This window comes from Lissotriton helveticus, chromosome 4_1 (assembly GCF_964261635.1).
Source record: "Lissotriton helveticus chromosome 4_1, aLisHel1.1, whole genome shotgun sequence".
In the NCBI taxonomy this organism is placed as follows: domain Eukaryota; kingdom Metazoa; phylum Chordata; class Amphibia; order Caudata; family Salamandridae; genus Lissotriton; species Lissotriton helveticus.
Window position 1 is genome coordinate 436,771,767 of NC_136063.1, and position 16,631 is coordinate 436,788,397.

General features: G+C 46.2%; 1 protein-coding gene across 2 annotated transcripts in view; it reads right to left on the minus strand.

Annotated features, from left to right (window-relative positions):
* LOC144828642 (uncharacterized) overlaps positions 1-16,631 on the minus strand; it is a 281,177-nt gene that overhangs the window by 32,767 nt on the left and 231,779 nt on the right. For both annotated transcript variants that reach the window (XR_013610500.1, XM_078687003.1), the window contains exon 3: positions 2,862-2,951. Coding sequence is in view for 1 of the 2 variants with exons in the window: in XM_078687003.1 (XP_078543129.1) it covers positions 2,862-2,951 (90 nt within the window). In the remaining variant the exon portion in view is untranslated. The remainder of the gene's footprint in view (positions 1-2,861; positions 2,952-16,631) is intronic.

Consider the following 16,631-nt stretch of genomic DNA (forward strand, 5'->3'; position numbering starts at 1 on the left):
TTTTTGGCAGCTGAGAACTCTTTGAAGATTAGGTATAATTAATCACAAGCCCTCATAAGAAGGAGTCCTATAAAGTACTGTATTTGTTAAAAAGACAAAGAAAAGCAAACAGCAGCTACCTGTAGTATTACATTGTGATCTGCCTGCTATGTGGCTGATTGTGTGCCAGCCCACCTGGATTTTCCGAGGCAATAGTTTGACAATTGATTGTCACTGCCCTATCTCTGACTTTTCGGAGGCACTGACCTGATGTACTTGCCCTAGATAACTTTCTGAAACCTGATGTGTGTCACTGCCCTATTCCTACAACCCTTTCAGAGTCACTGTCCTGATATGTAACTAATTAACACACTCCCTTGCATAGGTACAAATCTGACATGCGCCTGAATCCCCAACCTAACCAGCCCTTCCAGAAGCACTAAATTGAAATGTGACAAATTGTTCCTCAAACAAAATGGCTTTTAAGAAACAATAGATGGATTTGTGACTTCCCTGCTCAGTCACACTTGTCCTTCAGGATCACGGACTTGCTTGCCTGACATATGACCAACCCTTAGGTGCGGCCGGTACAGGTAAGAGTTGTGGGGGGGAGGCAGAGGAGGGAAGTCGACAGATGACAAGAAAATAAATAAATAAATAAATAAAATCACATACTTTGCGATGCGACAAGCGCAAGGTAAGTGTTTTTATCTATTTACTTATTTCATTTTTCCTATCCCGTCATCTGTCGACTCCCCCCGCCCTTCGCTGTCCCTGCCCCGCCCCACCCACTGCCCTAATCTTCATCGTGTACCGGCTGCGCCTGCCAACCCTGTTCTCACCACTACTGTCCTGGTGGAAGACCTTGACTTTACATGCAGTTTACACTCATCAACTGGCCTCTCAGAGTCACATGCATACTGCAGAATACACATAAGCAAGTCCATTAACCCAATGAGCTAGTTTAACGGCCACAGCTCAACAAGCCTTTCATAGGACCAAAGCTCTCTTGATAGGACTGCCTAGGGATTTGCAATTTTTCTCAAACTTTTCTTCAGTCATTTTTTTGGAAGGGTATTTTGTGATTTTGTGAAGTTAACAGTTTTATATAATGCTGGTGAAAACGTCTGCAAAATGTAAGTTTTGCAATATGAAAAAAATCCACAGTCTATTTTTGCACGAGGATTGTCCCTCAACTGAAACATTTTGAAGATAGAACCTCCAGGAACACATTTGTGCTCTTTGCTAGTAAAAGTTCACCCGAAGGAGGAGTTGGGCTAAGATTTTGTTATTTTTTTTAGTTTGAAGGTTTTATATAGCACGGACCAGACCCTTGCGGGTATCAGAGCGCTTTACAACATAATACAGGAAAAAGGGGATAATAGGCAGGGGAGACATAGGCATATACAAACTAAAGTAATGTTGCTTATAAGTCAAACAAATGGTAACTGTTCCAACATAGCACAGATCTACCATCCTGCATCAGATAGATCAAGTGAATTTTGTAAGTAGAATCGATTTAACTTCCTTTTTAAAGGATGCCGCGTGAAGGTTCTGTCTTGCTTTTGGGGGTAAGGCATTCCAAATCCTAGGGGCCATTCCTGAGAAGGAGCGGTTGTACGTTTTCTTTTTTTTTAAGTGTTGTGGTTTCAAAAGAAGGCTATATGAACTCCTGTTTGTTCTGTCGCCGCCCGATAGTACTCGTTTTTCTGCAAGGTATTGTGGTGTTTTGTGGTGTAATGCCTTGTGTGTCATACAGGCGATTTTCAAATGGATTCTGGCCTCAAAGGATAGCCAGTTAAGGGCACACAAGTCCGGGGAGATGTGACAGTTTCTTTTGGAATCTGTGATCAATTGTGATCAGTCTGGCGGCTGCATTAATTGAGGCTCTTAGTGGGGCTGTCGTTGCTCTGGGAAGGCCGCAGAGAGCCACACTCCCATATTCCACTCTGGGATTACTAGAGTTTGGACTGCCTGTTTAAAGTCATTTGCAGGTATGAAAGGTTTCAGTCTTCTTAGAGTGTTGATTTGGAAAGTTGCTCATTTTGTTGCTGCACTGATGTGTTTCAACATATTTAGCTTATTGTCCAGAGTTATACCTAGCGATTTGGCCTAATTGATCATAAGCGGTTGGCCGTCAAGTGCGGCTAGGTGCTTCATCCATTCCACGATGGTGGTTGTTTGGTTGGGTGGCGCTATTAAGAGGAATTCTGTTTTTAAGGTGTTTAATTTGAAATGGTTGTTTGCCAGCCATGTTTGTGTTTTTAGGAGCTTAGAGTTGAGGGACTTGATGTCCTCTAGTGAGTGTACCTTAACGTAGAGTTGTGTGTCATCTACGTACATGTGATATCGGACCTTTGCAGAGTTGAGAAGCTCTGTGAGTGGTTCCATGAACAAGTTGAAGAGTGTCGAGGAGCGGGAGGAACCTTGGGGTACTCCTAAAGTGACAGGTGTAGGTTTGAACAAAGATTGATTGGTCTTGAAACTTTGTGTTCGGTTTTGAAGGAAGGAAGTAAACCAATTGAGAACCGATCCTGATAGCCCTATTCTATGTTTCAGGAGATCTAAAAGACTGTCATGTTTGACGGTATCGAAAACAGAGGATAGGTCCAGTAGGATTAGTAGACAAGCTTTGTTTTGGTCCAGTATTTTTAAGGCGTCATCTATTATGCGAGTCATGGCGCATTCGGTACTGTACACCTGATCGAAAGCCCTATTGAAATTTGTCAAGCAGATTGAAGTGATCAATGTGATGGGTAAATTGCGTGTGAATTTGCAATTTCACAAAGTTGCCCAGTTGTCGTCTTTATTCAATACTTGTGACAACATTTGAAATATGCACAATCATAGACTCAGCCCTATATCAAATATCGAGGCCTTACCTGTGAGATTTCAGTGCTGGCTACAAGGCAGTAAGTTGAAACATTTAAATGGGCATTAAGGTAGAACTCCCATCCATCCAGCGGTGATATCTGTAAAGAGAGGCGCAGGGTTAAATAAATAAAGAGAATTATTTTGACTATCCTCCAGAGGTGATCCTTGTAAAGATATGCCAGGGATTGAATGGGTATGGAGAACAATCCCTTGCCCCTGGTCTGATATTTCTAAAGAGGCATCAAGGGTTGAATAAGCAAAGAGAATCCTTTCTCCTCTTCCCCCGGAGATGTTCCCTTTAAATGCACGGAGGACAAGGATTGCATGGGAATGGAGACAGGCTTCTCTTCTCCCCCTCTAGTGATATCTGTGGAGAGAGAGGACTTGGACTGACTTGGCATTGAAATACAACTCCTCAACTCCATTAATGATATTTGTATAGAGGCTGCAAGAGTTGAATAGCTAAAGAATGCACTCCCTGTCTTTCCCCAGGGATGATCCTTTAAGGTGAGACTGAAGATTGAATGGGCTTCGAGCAGGACACTTTGGCACCCGCTGGTGAATCTGTAGGGAGAGAGGCCCTGGAATAAATAAACTTACTCCTAGAACTCCTCTCCCCTTCCCTCAGGGGGAATATCTGCAATGATTGAATGGGCAAATTAAAACAGAAGCCAGAGGTGATACTTGTGAGTCCACCGGATGAATAGGTTGAAAATTAATTCACCCATCCAGAAAAGGGAAGCCAAAGATTCACTGGCCTGGACAAGGGTGGCTCTTCCGCTAAGGCGGAGGAGCGTTGCTCTGTGAGCAGTTCGAAAGGAAACAATAAAATAATAATAACAAAGTTATTATCATTTTATTTTTCTGAGCTGGCTCAGCTGGAGCGAGTTGGGCTGTCACAGGAAGGTGGGTGGACACTCTCTTAAGTGTGCATGAAGGTTTGGCCGGCCGTCTTGGGCCAGCCAAACAGTCATGCGCAATTTGCATGTTTTCCACTGGGCTGTATTTTACAGTCTGGGTGGAGATCATGCACAGGCTTCTAGTCCCAGTCTGAGCCCGAACCACGGCACTCAGACCAATCACGTTGCTACTGTCATGGTGACAGCAGCGTCATGATTGGCAAGGGGAGCCTGGGAGCTTCCTGCCTCCTTCTTCCTGTGTTGGGGATCGAGAAGCGGCAACCAGCCCAAAGGTAAGTTGATTTTTTTTCCAGCCCCCTCCCCTTCTGACCTGTCAACCCCGTTAATTATCAGCCACCACTGGGCATAGTGATTATACTCCCTCCAATCAGTGGTGATACATGTAGAAAAAGAGAGAGAAGCTAAGAATTGAACAATGAGATAGAGCTATCTCCCCCCAGTGTTGATGTCTGTACGGGCATGGAGACAAAACTTCACACTTAACAGTGGTGATATCAGTAATGAGGGTTGAATATGCAAAGACAATGAATTTTCATCTCTCCCTCAGATGATGGCTGTGAGAATTTTTTGAGAAGCGCCATGGCAGTCGAGGGTTACTGAACACAGATTGTATCAATGAGAACCTTTTCCATCCTTGGGCTTTGCCTTACTGTTTTATACAACACTGGTCACCCCTCAAGCACTTGACCCTCAAGGTAATGAGGTGAAGCAGTCCAACGCTTGCTCAGGGAGGTGGTGGATGGTAGAACATTAGAACTCAAACGAAATATGACAACATTGACGATTGACAGTGTGCATGAGTGAGGTCTTGAGGCGGAAAGCCGGGACCTGGTGTGCGTGATTAGGCAAGTGTATACTGTGATTTTAAAACTGCACTTGTGCGAATATCTTGTGGCACTCACTTCGCCATTTTAACAAAAGACCCTCGTTATTATTTTGTACTTTATAATTTGCGCAACAATTGTTTGTATTATCGGGCATTTACCCGCGGTCTTGCATTTGCTTTGCCTTACCCGGTAACCCCCGGTAACCACCATCCGCCATCTTAGGTGAGGATCAGGGGTGAGCAGACTAGTGCTCGGCCCCTCCCGCCCTCGATGACATAAAAATCCCAGAAACGCTACCAGCACATCATTGACAGTGTGCATGAGTGAGGTCTTGAGGCGGAAAGCCGGGACCTGGTGTGCGTGATTAGGCAAGTGTATACTGTGATTTTAAAACTGCACTTGTGCGAATATCTTGTGGCACTCACTTCGCCATTTTAACAAAAGACCCTTGTTATTATTTTGTACTTTATAATTTGCGCAACAATTGTTTGTATTATCGGGCATTGACCCGCGGTCTTGCATTTGCTTTGCCTTACCCGGTAACCCCCGGTAACCACCATCCGCCATCTTAGGTGAGGATCAGGGGTGAGCAGACTAGTGCTCGGCCCCTCCCGCCCTCGATGACATAAATATCCCAGAAACGCTACCAGCTCACGATTGACAGTGTGCATGAGTGAGGTCTTGAGGCGGAAAGCCGGGACCTGGTGTGCGTGATTAGGCAAGTGTATACTGTGATTTTAAAACTGCACTTGTGCGAATATCTTGTGGCACTCACTTCGCCATCTTAACAAAAGACCCTCGTTATTATTTTGTACTTTATAATTTGCGCAACAATTGTTTGTATTATCGGGCATTGACCCGCGGTCTTGCATTTGCTTTGCCTTACCCGGTAACCCCCGGTAACCACCATCCGCCATCTTAGGTGAGGATCAGGGGTGAGCAGACTAGTGCTCGGCCCCTCCCGCCCTCGATGATATAAATGGTCCCCTTCCCCAGGAAGCGCAGCGGACGAGCGCAGCGGGCACGCCGGCGGCACGCCGAAGGCTCTCCAAAGGCGAGCCCGTCTGCGCCCGTCCGCGACAGGCCGGGACCAGGGGCCACAACCCCTGCTTCTCCAACTATCGACAAATCTGGTATGTCTGCACTGGTATACTCTCGTGGGGAACTGTTTAATCTTAACACAACTACTCCACTGGACCATTCCCAATGCGCTAAAGTAGGACCCTTAAACACCATGGACCCCTTTGGCTGCCGGAATTGCAGATGGGATGGTAATTATATAGACCGTCCAACATTTGAAAAAGCCCCTACTATCAATTTCTCCTGCATTTACGTTAATGCAAGGTCTCTTCCTAAACATTCCATAGAAATATGGGATATGTTACAGGAGATCAAACCAGATTTTGCTTTTCTCACGGAGACTTGGCTTGGTAAGCATAATACCCCTGACATTGCTGCAGCACTCCCCGTGGGGTATAAAATTGTAAACTTGAATCGATCAAATAAGAGGGGAGGTGGGGTGGCTATGATATTTAGAGACACTTTTTCTTGTCACCAAGAAGCAGCCACTCAAGTGGGTAAACATGAAGTCTTAATCTTCTCTATTTCCATAAATACTCAGGTGATGCTGGGTGGCGCAATCATTTATAACCCTCCGGGGAGCACGATTGATTTTAGTACCCAACTCCTTGAACAAATCCTCCCTGTTTGTCTTAAACATAAAAACATCTTAGTCTTAGGTGACTTCAATGTCCATTACGATTTGCACGATAATCCATTAACTAAACATCTGGCAGCCGATATGGAAATCATGCAACTTACACAGAAAATAGCATACCCCACACATAGAGCTGGACATATGTTAGATCTTATCTTTACTAACATAGCAAACATTACTATTACAGACATAAAACCCTTGACTTGGACTGATCATCATAGGATTGAATTCAATTTCACCTTGGCCACAAAGAATACAAGACCCAACTGTTCAGTCCACAAATATTATGAGATGCTGGAAAAAAGTTTCTGTGGAGAAATTCCAAAAATATTTTCATCATAATACCATCCCAGGAACTTCTAGTGAGCAAGAAATCCATCAGCTGCTAGATAATATTGGGAAAGCGTTGGATCATTGTTCAACGCCCTGCGTAAAAGATCGACCCAGACGAAAAATGTCAGAGAAATGGTATGGTCCAGATCTAAATGTTGCTAAAAGAAAATGTACCACATTGGAACATAAATGGAGATTAAGTAAAATTCCTGAAGACAGACTTGCTTACAAAAACGAGCTGAAAATGTACAACACAGCTATAAGGAAAGCAAAAAAAGATTACTTTTCGCAAAGAATACTAGATAATAGAAACTCCTCTAAGGAACTTTTTAAAATAGTAAAAGAACTCTGTACCCCCCCTAGCCTCACTTCAAATCTGACTCCCTCACAGGAGAACTGCACTAAAATTAGTAATTTTTTTTGCGAAAAAATAGATAACATTTATGCTTCCTTTTTAAACAATAACCAGGATCAAGCAGAGTATTACGCAGACACCACTCTGCTGGCTAGTTGTTCTACTTTCGGCCCTTTCTCTGAAGAAGAAGTTAGCAAGGCAATGCTAGAAATCAAATCAGGATCCCCATGGGACGTATGTCCACATCACATTTTCTCTCAACTTACGCCCGTAATTTGTCCAGCAGTAACGAAAGCTCTCAATTTGTCTCTGGATCAAGCTGAATTTCCAAAAGTCTGGAAAAATGCAGTAGTTATACCACTATTAAAAAAAGCCGGTGCGGATATAAACGACCCGGCTAACTATCGCCCCATCTCACAGCTGCCATACCTATCAAAGGTTTTGGAAAAATTAGTAACTAAACAGCTCTCAAATTTTTTGGAAAGCAACAATCTGCTGGACGTCTCTCAAACTGGCTTTAGATCTAACAATAGTACTGAGACAACGCTCCTTGCCGTGATGGACGATATTCGGACCCAGATTGATAAAGGAAAAACAGTTGCCCTGATATTACTAGATTTATCAGCGGCGTTTGATACCGTATCCCACAATCTTTTAATAAAAATGCTGGCCGCTAAAGGTATACAAGACAAAGCCCTGAATTGGCTGGAATCTTTTCTATTGGACAGATCTCAATCTATCTGTTTAGGTAATTTTACCTCCACCCCTCGGAAGATCAAATACGGGGTGCCACAGGGGGCAGCATTAAGCCTGACATTATTTAATGTTTATGTATCCTCTCTTGCGTCTATTGGCAAAAAATGGGGTATCAATATTTGCTCATACGCAGATGATACACAACTGATGGTAACCCTCAATGGCGAAGAGGACGCCAAAAATAGGCTGCATAACTGTCTGTCAGAGCTATCTAATTGGATGCATAGCCACTATTTGAAATTAAACGCCGACAAATCAGAAATCCTCCTGTTTGGCGGATCCCAACAGCTCTGGGATAATACCTGGTGGCCTAATACTCTAGGCACTCCACCTAACCCAACCCTGACTGCTAGAAACGTGGGAATTCATATGGACACTACTCTGTCTATGAAACATCATGTCACCACAATATGTGGCAAAGGCTTTGCTATATTAAAAATGCTTAAACGCGTTTTCCATGGATTCCTATTGATTGCAGACGGATCTTAGTCAAGTCATTACTGATAAGTAATTTACAACAAGGGGTGGTGAGGGACAGAGTCTCTGAATTAAGCAGAATACTCTCACCCAGTCAAGAGATCAGGGCTAGATCCAACACCGTTTTTTAGCTCATTGCACCATCCCAGTTTCAGAACCTGGCTGTATGCAAATTAGTCTGTTCCTGTCCCAGTGCATGATGGGAACAGGGCAAACCAAACTACAAAAGCCAATTCTTACACTGGGAAGGAAACAAGCTTCCGGGGACCGGTTTCTGGCATTACAGCCGTCTTCGGCCCGGCTTGCTTGAATCCTGATGGTGCAATGAGCAAGGGACTCATGTCTGAGTATACCCTTCCACGCTTAGGGTGGACAAAATTATTTACAACAAGGGGTGGTGAGGGACAGAGTCTCTGAATTAAGCAGAATACTCTCACCCAGTCAAGAGATCAGGGCTAGATCCAACACCGTTTTTTAGCTCATTGCACCATCCCAGTTTCAGAACCTGGCTGTATGCAAATTAGTCTGTTCCTGTCCCAGTGCATGATGGGAACAGGGCAAACCAAACTACAAAAGCCAATTCTTACACTGGGAAGGAAACAAGCTTCCGGGACCGGTTTCTGGCATTACAGCCGTCTTCGGCCCGGCTTGCTTGAATCCTGATGGTGCAATGAGCAAGGGACTCATGTCTGAGTATACCCTTCCACGCTTAGGGTGGACAAAATTATTTACAACAAGGGGTGGTGAGGGACAGAGTCTCTGAATTAAGCAGAATACTCTCACCCAGTCAAGAGATCAGGGCTAGATCCAACACCGTTTTTTAACTCATTGCACCATCCCAGTTTCAGAACCTGGCTGTATGCAAATTAGTCTGTTCCTGTCCCAGTGCATGATGGGAACAGGGCAAACCAAACTACAAAAGCCAATTCTTACACTGGGAAGGAAACAAGCTTCCGGGGACCGGTTTCTGGCATTACAGCCGTCTTCGGCCCGGCTTGCTTGAATCCTGATGGTGCAATGAGCAAGGGACTCATGTCTGAGTATACCCTTCCACGCTTAGGGTGGACAAAATTATTTACAACAAGGGGTGGTGAGGGACAGAGTCTCTGAATTAAGCAGAATACTCTCACCCAGTCAAGAGATCAGGGCTAGATCCAACACCGTTTTTTAGCTCATTGCACCATCCCAGTTTCAGAACCTGGCTGTATGCAAATTAGTCTGTTCCTGTCCCAGTGCATGATGGGAACAGGGCAAACCAAACTACAAAAGCCAATTCTTACACTGGGAAGGAAACAAGCTTCCGGGGACCGGTTTCTGCCATTTCAGGCGTCTTCGGCCCGGCTTGCTTGAATCCTGATGGTGCAATGAGCAAGGGACTCACGTCTGAGTATACCCTTCCACGCTTAGGGTGGACAAAATAATTTACAACAAGGGGTGGTGAGGGACAGAGTCTCTGAATTAAGCAGAATACTCTCACCCAGTCAAGAGATCAGGGCTAGATCCAACACCGTTTTTTAGCTCATTGCACCATCCCAGTTTCAGAACCTGGCTGTATGCAAATTAGTCTGTTCCTGTCCCAGTGCATGATGGGAACAGGGCAAACCAAACTACAAAAGCCAATTCTTACCCTGGGAAGGAAACAAGCTTCCGGGAACCGGTTTCTGGCATTACAGCCGTCTTCGGCCCGGCTTGCTTGAATCCTGATGGTGCAATGAGCAAGGGACTCATGTCTGAGTATACCCTTCCACGCTTAGGGTGGACAAAATTATTTACAACAAGGGGTGGTGAGGGACAGAGTCTCTGAATTAAGCAGAATACTCTCACCCAGTCAAGAGATCAGGGCTAGATCCAACACCGTTTTTTAGCTCATTGCACCATCCCAGTTTCAGAACCTGGCTGTATGCAAATTAGTCTGTTCCTGTCCCAGTGCATGATGGGAACAGGGCAAACCAAACTACAAAAGCCAATTCTTACACTGGGAAGGAAACAAGCTTCCGGGGACCGGTTTCTGGTATTACAGCCGTCTTCGGCCCGGCTTGCTTGAATCCTGATGGTGCAATGAGCAAGGGACTCATGTCTGAGTATACCCTTCCACGCTTAGGGTGGACATCACCACCCCTTGTTGTAAATTATTTTGTCCACCCTAAGCGTGGAAGGGTATACTCAGATGTGAGTCCCTTGCTCATTGCACCATCAGGATTCAAGCAAGCCGGGCCGAAGACGGCTGTAATACCAGAAACCGGTCCCCGGAAGCTTGTTTCCTTCCCAGTGTAAGAATTGGCTTTTGTAGTTTGGTTTGCCCTGTTCCCATCATGCACTGGGACAGGAACAGACTAATTTGCATACAGCCAGGTTCTGAAACTGGGATGGTGCAATGAGCTAAAAAACGGTGTTGGATCTAGCCCTGATCTCTTGACTGGGTGAGAGTATTCTGCTTAATTCAGAGACTCTGTCCCTCACCACCCCTTGTTGTAAATAATTTTGTCCACCCTAAGCGTGGAAGGGTATACTCAGACATGAGTCCCTTGCTCATTGCACCATCAGGATTCAAGCAAGCCGGGCCGAAGACGGCTGTAATGCCAGAAACCGGTTCCCGGAAGCTTGTTTCCTTCCCAGTGTAAGAATTGGCTTTTGTAGTTTGGTTTGCCCTGTTCCCATCATGCACTGGGACAGGAACAGACTAATTTGCATACAGCCAGGTTCTGAAACTGGGATGGTGCAATGAGCTAAAAAACGGTGTTGGATCTAGCCCTGATCTCTTGACTGGGTGAGAGTATTCTGCTTAATTCAGAGACTCTGTCCCTCACCACCCCTTGTTGTAAATTATTTTGTCCACCCTAAGCGTGGAAGGGTATACTCAGACGTGAGTCCCTTGCTCATTGCACCATCAGGATTCAAGCAAGCCGGGCCGAAGACGCCTGAAATGCCAGAAACCGGTCCCCGGAAGCTTGTTTCCTTCCCAGTGTAAGAATTGGCTTTTGTAGTTTGGTTTGCCCTGTTCCCATCATGCACTGGGACAGGAACAGACTAATTTGCATACAGCCAGGTTCTGAAACTGGGATGGTGCAATGAGTTAAAAAACGGTGTTGGATCTAGCCCTGATCTCTTGACTGGGTGAGAGTATTCTGCTTAATTCAGAGACTCTGTCCCTCACCACCCCTTGTTGTAAATAATTTTGTCCACCCTAAGCGTGGAAGGGTATACTCAGACATGAGTCCCTTGCTCATTGCACCATCAGGATTCAAGCAAGCCGGGCCGAAGACGGCTGTAATGCCAGAAACCGGTCCCGGAAGCTTGTTTCCTTCCCAGTGTAAGAATTGGCTTTTGTAGTTTGGTTTGCCCTGTTCCCATCATGCACTGGGACAGGAACAGACTAATTTGCATACAGCCAGGTTCTGAAACTGGGATGGTGCAATGAGCTAAAAAACGGTGTTGGATCTAGCCCTGATCTCTTGACTGGGTGAGAGTATTCTGCTTAATTCAGAGACTCTGTCCCTCACCACCCCTTGTTGTAAATAATTTTGTCCACCCTAAGCGTGGAAGGGTATACTCAGACATGAGTCCCTTGCTCATTGCACCATCAGGATTCAAGCAAGCCGGGCCGAAGACGGCTGTAATGCCAGAAACCGGTCCCCGGAAGCTTGTTTCCTTCCCAGTGTAAGAATTGGCTTTTGTAGTTTGGTTTGCCCTGTTCCCATCATGCACTGGGACAGGAACAGACTAATTTGCATACAGCCAGGTTCTGAAACTGGGATGGTGCAATGAGCTAAAAAACGGTGTTGGATCTAGCACTGATCTTTTGACTGGGTGAGAGTATTCTGCTTAATTCAGAGACTCTGTCCCTCACCACCCCTTGTTGTAAATAATTACTGATAAGTAGGCTGGACTATGGTAACTCGCTGTTTGTTGGTATGGCAGATTATCTATTTACGAAATTACAACTTGTCCAGAATGCGGCATCAAAAGCGGTCTGTAACAAAAAAATATATGATTCTGCTAAGAACTGCTTGAGAGTGTTACACTGGCTTCCCATGAGGCAAAGAGCATCTTTTAAAATGCTATGCATTGCTCACAAAACTCTGCATATAACTGGCCCTAATATCCTGCAGAATAGAATCAAGTTTTATGCACCGGCTCGGAACTTACGTTCACAAGCCACAGCCAAAGCAGTCACTACACGAGTAAAACGAGCCAGAATGGGCGGACGCGCTTTTTCGCACCTAGCCGCCAACCTTTGGAATGATCTGTCAATAGATCTAAGGCTTACCGAATGTTATCCCACTTTTAGGAAAAAATTAAAAACTGCACTGTTCCCTAAAATAGAATAAACTTTAGCCTCTGGTAATTGCTCACAGTTTACTGTTCAATCTCAGCGTCGTGATATCCCGCAGGGATGAATGTTGCGCTTTAGAAGCACTAATAACATAACATAACATAACAGTTGTTGCTATTACATATAAAAAAAAATTAGGGCTGAGCAGAGCTTGTGGAGTTACACACCGCGTCCCGAAAAACTCCGCCAAATTCCAGGGAGTTCCACAGATGAACAGACTATTGCTCTGCCACCCCTAATTCAGTTTATTATTAGCATATTTTGAATTTCTGCCCAGCGTAGTGAACCTGAACAATACATACGCCCTTTTCAGCGAAGCAACACCAACCAGGGGGATGCAAAGTGCCACTTTCAATCTCAAACCTATGAATAGTAGATGGCGTTGACTGCGTAGTGCCTTCAACAAGTTTGAGGAGATAAATTAATTGAACGGGCTCTGCAGTCTGCAGCAGGGGCTTTGGTTTTGCTGCAAGTGTAGCACTAGGTGTTCATGTTCACCATACTGCCGGCGCTTAATGCCGGGCCTCTAACTGCCCGGTCAACCTGTCAACACGCCTACAGCCCAAAGCACTGGATGGAATTACACCAAATTAGGTAGAAAGTTATATGTGCTTACATAGATCACAATTTCAGTTATTTGGTGTAAATCCATTCAGTAGTTGTTGAGAAAAAAAAAAGGTTAGTGATATTTGTAGTCGCAATCATTTCACGAAAAAAGTCGAGCTCATGCAGGGAAATGCAGAGCTCTGATAGGCTGCCAACACTTCAACCAGGAAGTGTCTGCAGCCATCTTGGGACTCAGCTTCAACTGAGTCCCCCAAAAATTGTGCAGCGCAGGGTAGGAATACCCTGACCCCATAAAGTTTGTCCTGGGTTCCCAGAGGGACCCCGATAGGCCAGAAAAACATTTAAAAAATAAAAAAAGACTGATAATTCGCTAGAAAAAAGAATTACGGGCTCCAGTGCTTTTTTTAGTAACTGGCCCCTGGGTGGACCAGGTCCCAGGGGCATTTTCAAAATAAAGGAGGAGCGCACGTGCCCCCTCCAGGGGCTTATTAATGCCTCGGGGACCACCACCTCCACGGGGCTTGTTTGTTGATTAATGAGGGGGGCCTCTCGAAACCCCCCGTGTCCTAGGGGCCACCACCCCCGGGTCTTATGCCTTTAAATGGGGGGCTTCTCAGACCCCATGGGCCCTGGGGACCACCATATCCCCGGGGCCATAATGAATTTGTAATGGGGACCCTCAAGGACCCCACAGGCCTCGGGGACCACCACCTCCCCCGGGCCAACTTCTTTTGCAAAAAATGGGAGGAGGGGTGCACAGCCCCCTCCTGGGCTAATCTCAGCCCCAGGGGCCGTCACCTCCCCGGGGCAGGCCCTACAACAAGAAAGGATAGATGGCCCTGGGAACCACCACCAACCCAGGATCAGCTCCTCCTATGTCCCAGGGTGCCTCCCCAGTACATAGCTGTTTGCTATGGCTTGGCGGTAGCTCCCACCAAGCCACAGCATACTCTCTGCTTCCAGCAAGTGAGAGCATTGAAAATGCTCTTGCTTGCTGGAAGTAGAGCAGAATTGTTTTCAGACACTGGGAACTGCTTTTCCAGCAGCTCCCTATGTCTGGAATCAAATCCGGCTCCTGCAGAAGGCAGGAAGCCAGCAGGGACCATGGGGGCCTTCAGGCCCCCGGCAGTCCCAGTGTAGAATGGGTGCCCTGAGGTCAACCACAACAAGTGGGCAGGCCCCAGGGGATGGGGTTCCTGGGACCAAATTCAGCCTGGGTAGGGGGCCAGGCAGCCTCCCTTCCCATCTCTAAATGGCTAGGCCCCAGGGCATGGGGTCCCTGAGGCCAAAATCAGCCTGGGGAGGGCGACAGCTCAGCCCCTCTCCCCTATTAGAAGTAAGCCAGGCACCTAGGGATGGGTTAACTACTTGGAGACTAATGACCTACTTGATCCATCACAGTTTGGTTTCAGTGCTGCCCATAGCACGGAAACAGCACTGATCGAGGTTGCTGACAATATTAGGCTTGCCTTGGACAAACGTCAATCTTCTATTCTTGTCCTTTTAGATCTGTCTGCCGCCTTTGACACCATCTCCCATCAGATCTTGATTAGAAAGCTGTGGGAGTATGGTGTCAGAGGGCAGGTATTGAGATGGTTTGTCAGCTACTTGGCCAACCGGACGACTACAATACAAGTTGATAAAACCTTGGCCAGTACTCGGCCTGTCATAAGAGGTGTGCCTCAGGGCTCTATTTTGAGCCCCTCGCTCTTTAATGTTTACATGGCCCCCCTGGCCAAAGTGATCAGAGCATTCGGCTTTGACGTACTGTCGTACGCCGATGATACGCAAATACTGGTAACACTTGGCCCTGACGCAAATGAGACAAAAAGGCGTTTTAGAAATTGTATGGTAGAGGTAAAAAACTGGATGGGCCAAAACCACCTTCAGCTAAATGGCAGTAAGTCTGAGGTCATGTTATTTGGGAGAGCGAGTGAGTACTGGACCATGGACTGGTGGCCTTCTGAACTGGGGGAGTGTCCTGTCCCAAAGGAATCTGTCCGCAACTTAGGTTTCCGCATGGATAACAAGTTATCCATGAAGGACCAAGTTAACCATACTGTGGGCACCTGTTTCGGAATTATGCATAGTCTACGCAGGGTCTTTAAATGGATACCAGCTGAAGCACGTCAAATTCTGGTTCAGGGCCTGATTGTAAACAGACTAGATTATGGCAATTCACTACTCCTTGCCATAAACGAGTGCCATATCAGGAAACTGCAGGTTTTACAGAACACGGCTGCTCGTCTGGTCTTAGGCCTGCCCCGAAGATCTCCTTCATTGCCTTGTCTGAAAATCTTACACTGGCTCCCTGCAAAAAAAAGGATTACTTTTAAGACCTTATGTCTGGTTCACAAATACTTGTATGGACGGGGACCAAAATATTGGACCCAAAAACTTACATGATATACGCCTGGCAGGCAGTTGAGAATCGAGCACTAAGTTACTGCTCACGCCTTTCAGAGCTCAAACTGCCAGAAATGGTGGTTGCGCCTTTTCTTTTATGGCACCATCCCTCTGGAACAAACTACCTCTGAGTCTCCGTACTATCGTTGAATATATGAACTTTCGAAAAAAATTGAAAACCTGGCTTTTCTGCAAAATCTATTCTATGGCTCACCTCCTTCTCAGGACTGTCTGCATGCACCATGAGACTCCTTTGGACGTGATATGTGCGCAATACAAATGTCCAGACTAGACTAGACTAGTTCCCCAGGGTTGAAATCCGCCTGGAAAGGGGGCCTCGCAGCACCCCTTCCATAATAAAATTAAAACATTTTTAAACATCTGACCCAGGATAAGTTGCCTGAAACCCTGCCTCTTTTCTCCACCACTCTGCAAACACTCCTCCTGGCACACAACTGGTTGGGGGATGAAGTCCCCTTGGAAGCTGAGGGTCCATGGGGGCCAAAAGCCCTCATGTTACCTCCAGTAAGTCCCACACAGCCTGATTGCTGAGAGGATTTTAGAGGCCACGCGCCCTTTCTCCACTACTCTACAAATGCACCTACTGGTGTAATATTGGTTGGGGGATGAAGTCTCCTTAGCTCCAGAGTATCCTTGGGGGCCAACAAGTCCTTCTGTTACCTCCAGTAAGTCACATACTATATGATTACTGGGAGGACTTCGGAGGCCATGCCCCCTTTCTCTAACACTCTGCAAATGCACCTCCTGGCACACTACTGGTAGGGGGATGAAGTCCCCTTGGCTCCAGAAGGTCCTAGGGAGCCAACTACCCCTCCTTTTACCTCCAGTAAGACTCACACAGCGGGATTGGTGAGACGACTTTGAAGGCCATGGCACATTTCTCCACCACTGTACAAACGCACCTCCTGCTGTACTGCTGAATGGGGAAGGAAGTCCCCTTGGCTCCAGAGGGCCCTTGGGGTCAACTATTCCTCCTGCTACCTCCAGGAAGTTCCACAGTGCACGATTGGTGTGTGGCCATGCCCCCTTTCCCAACACTCTGCAAACGCGCCTCCTGGCACAATAC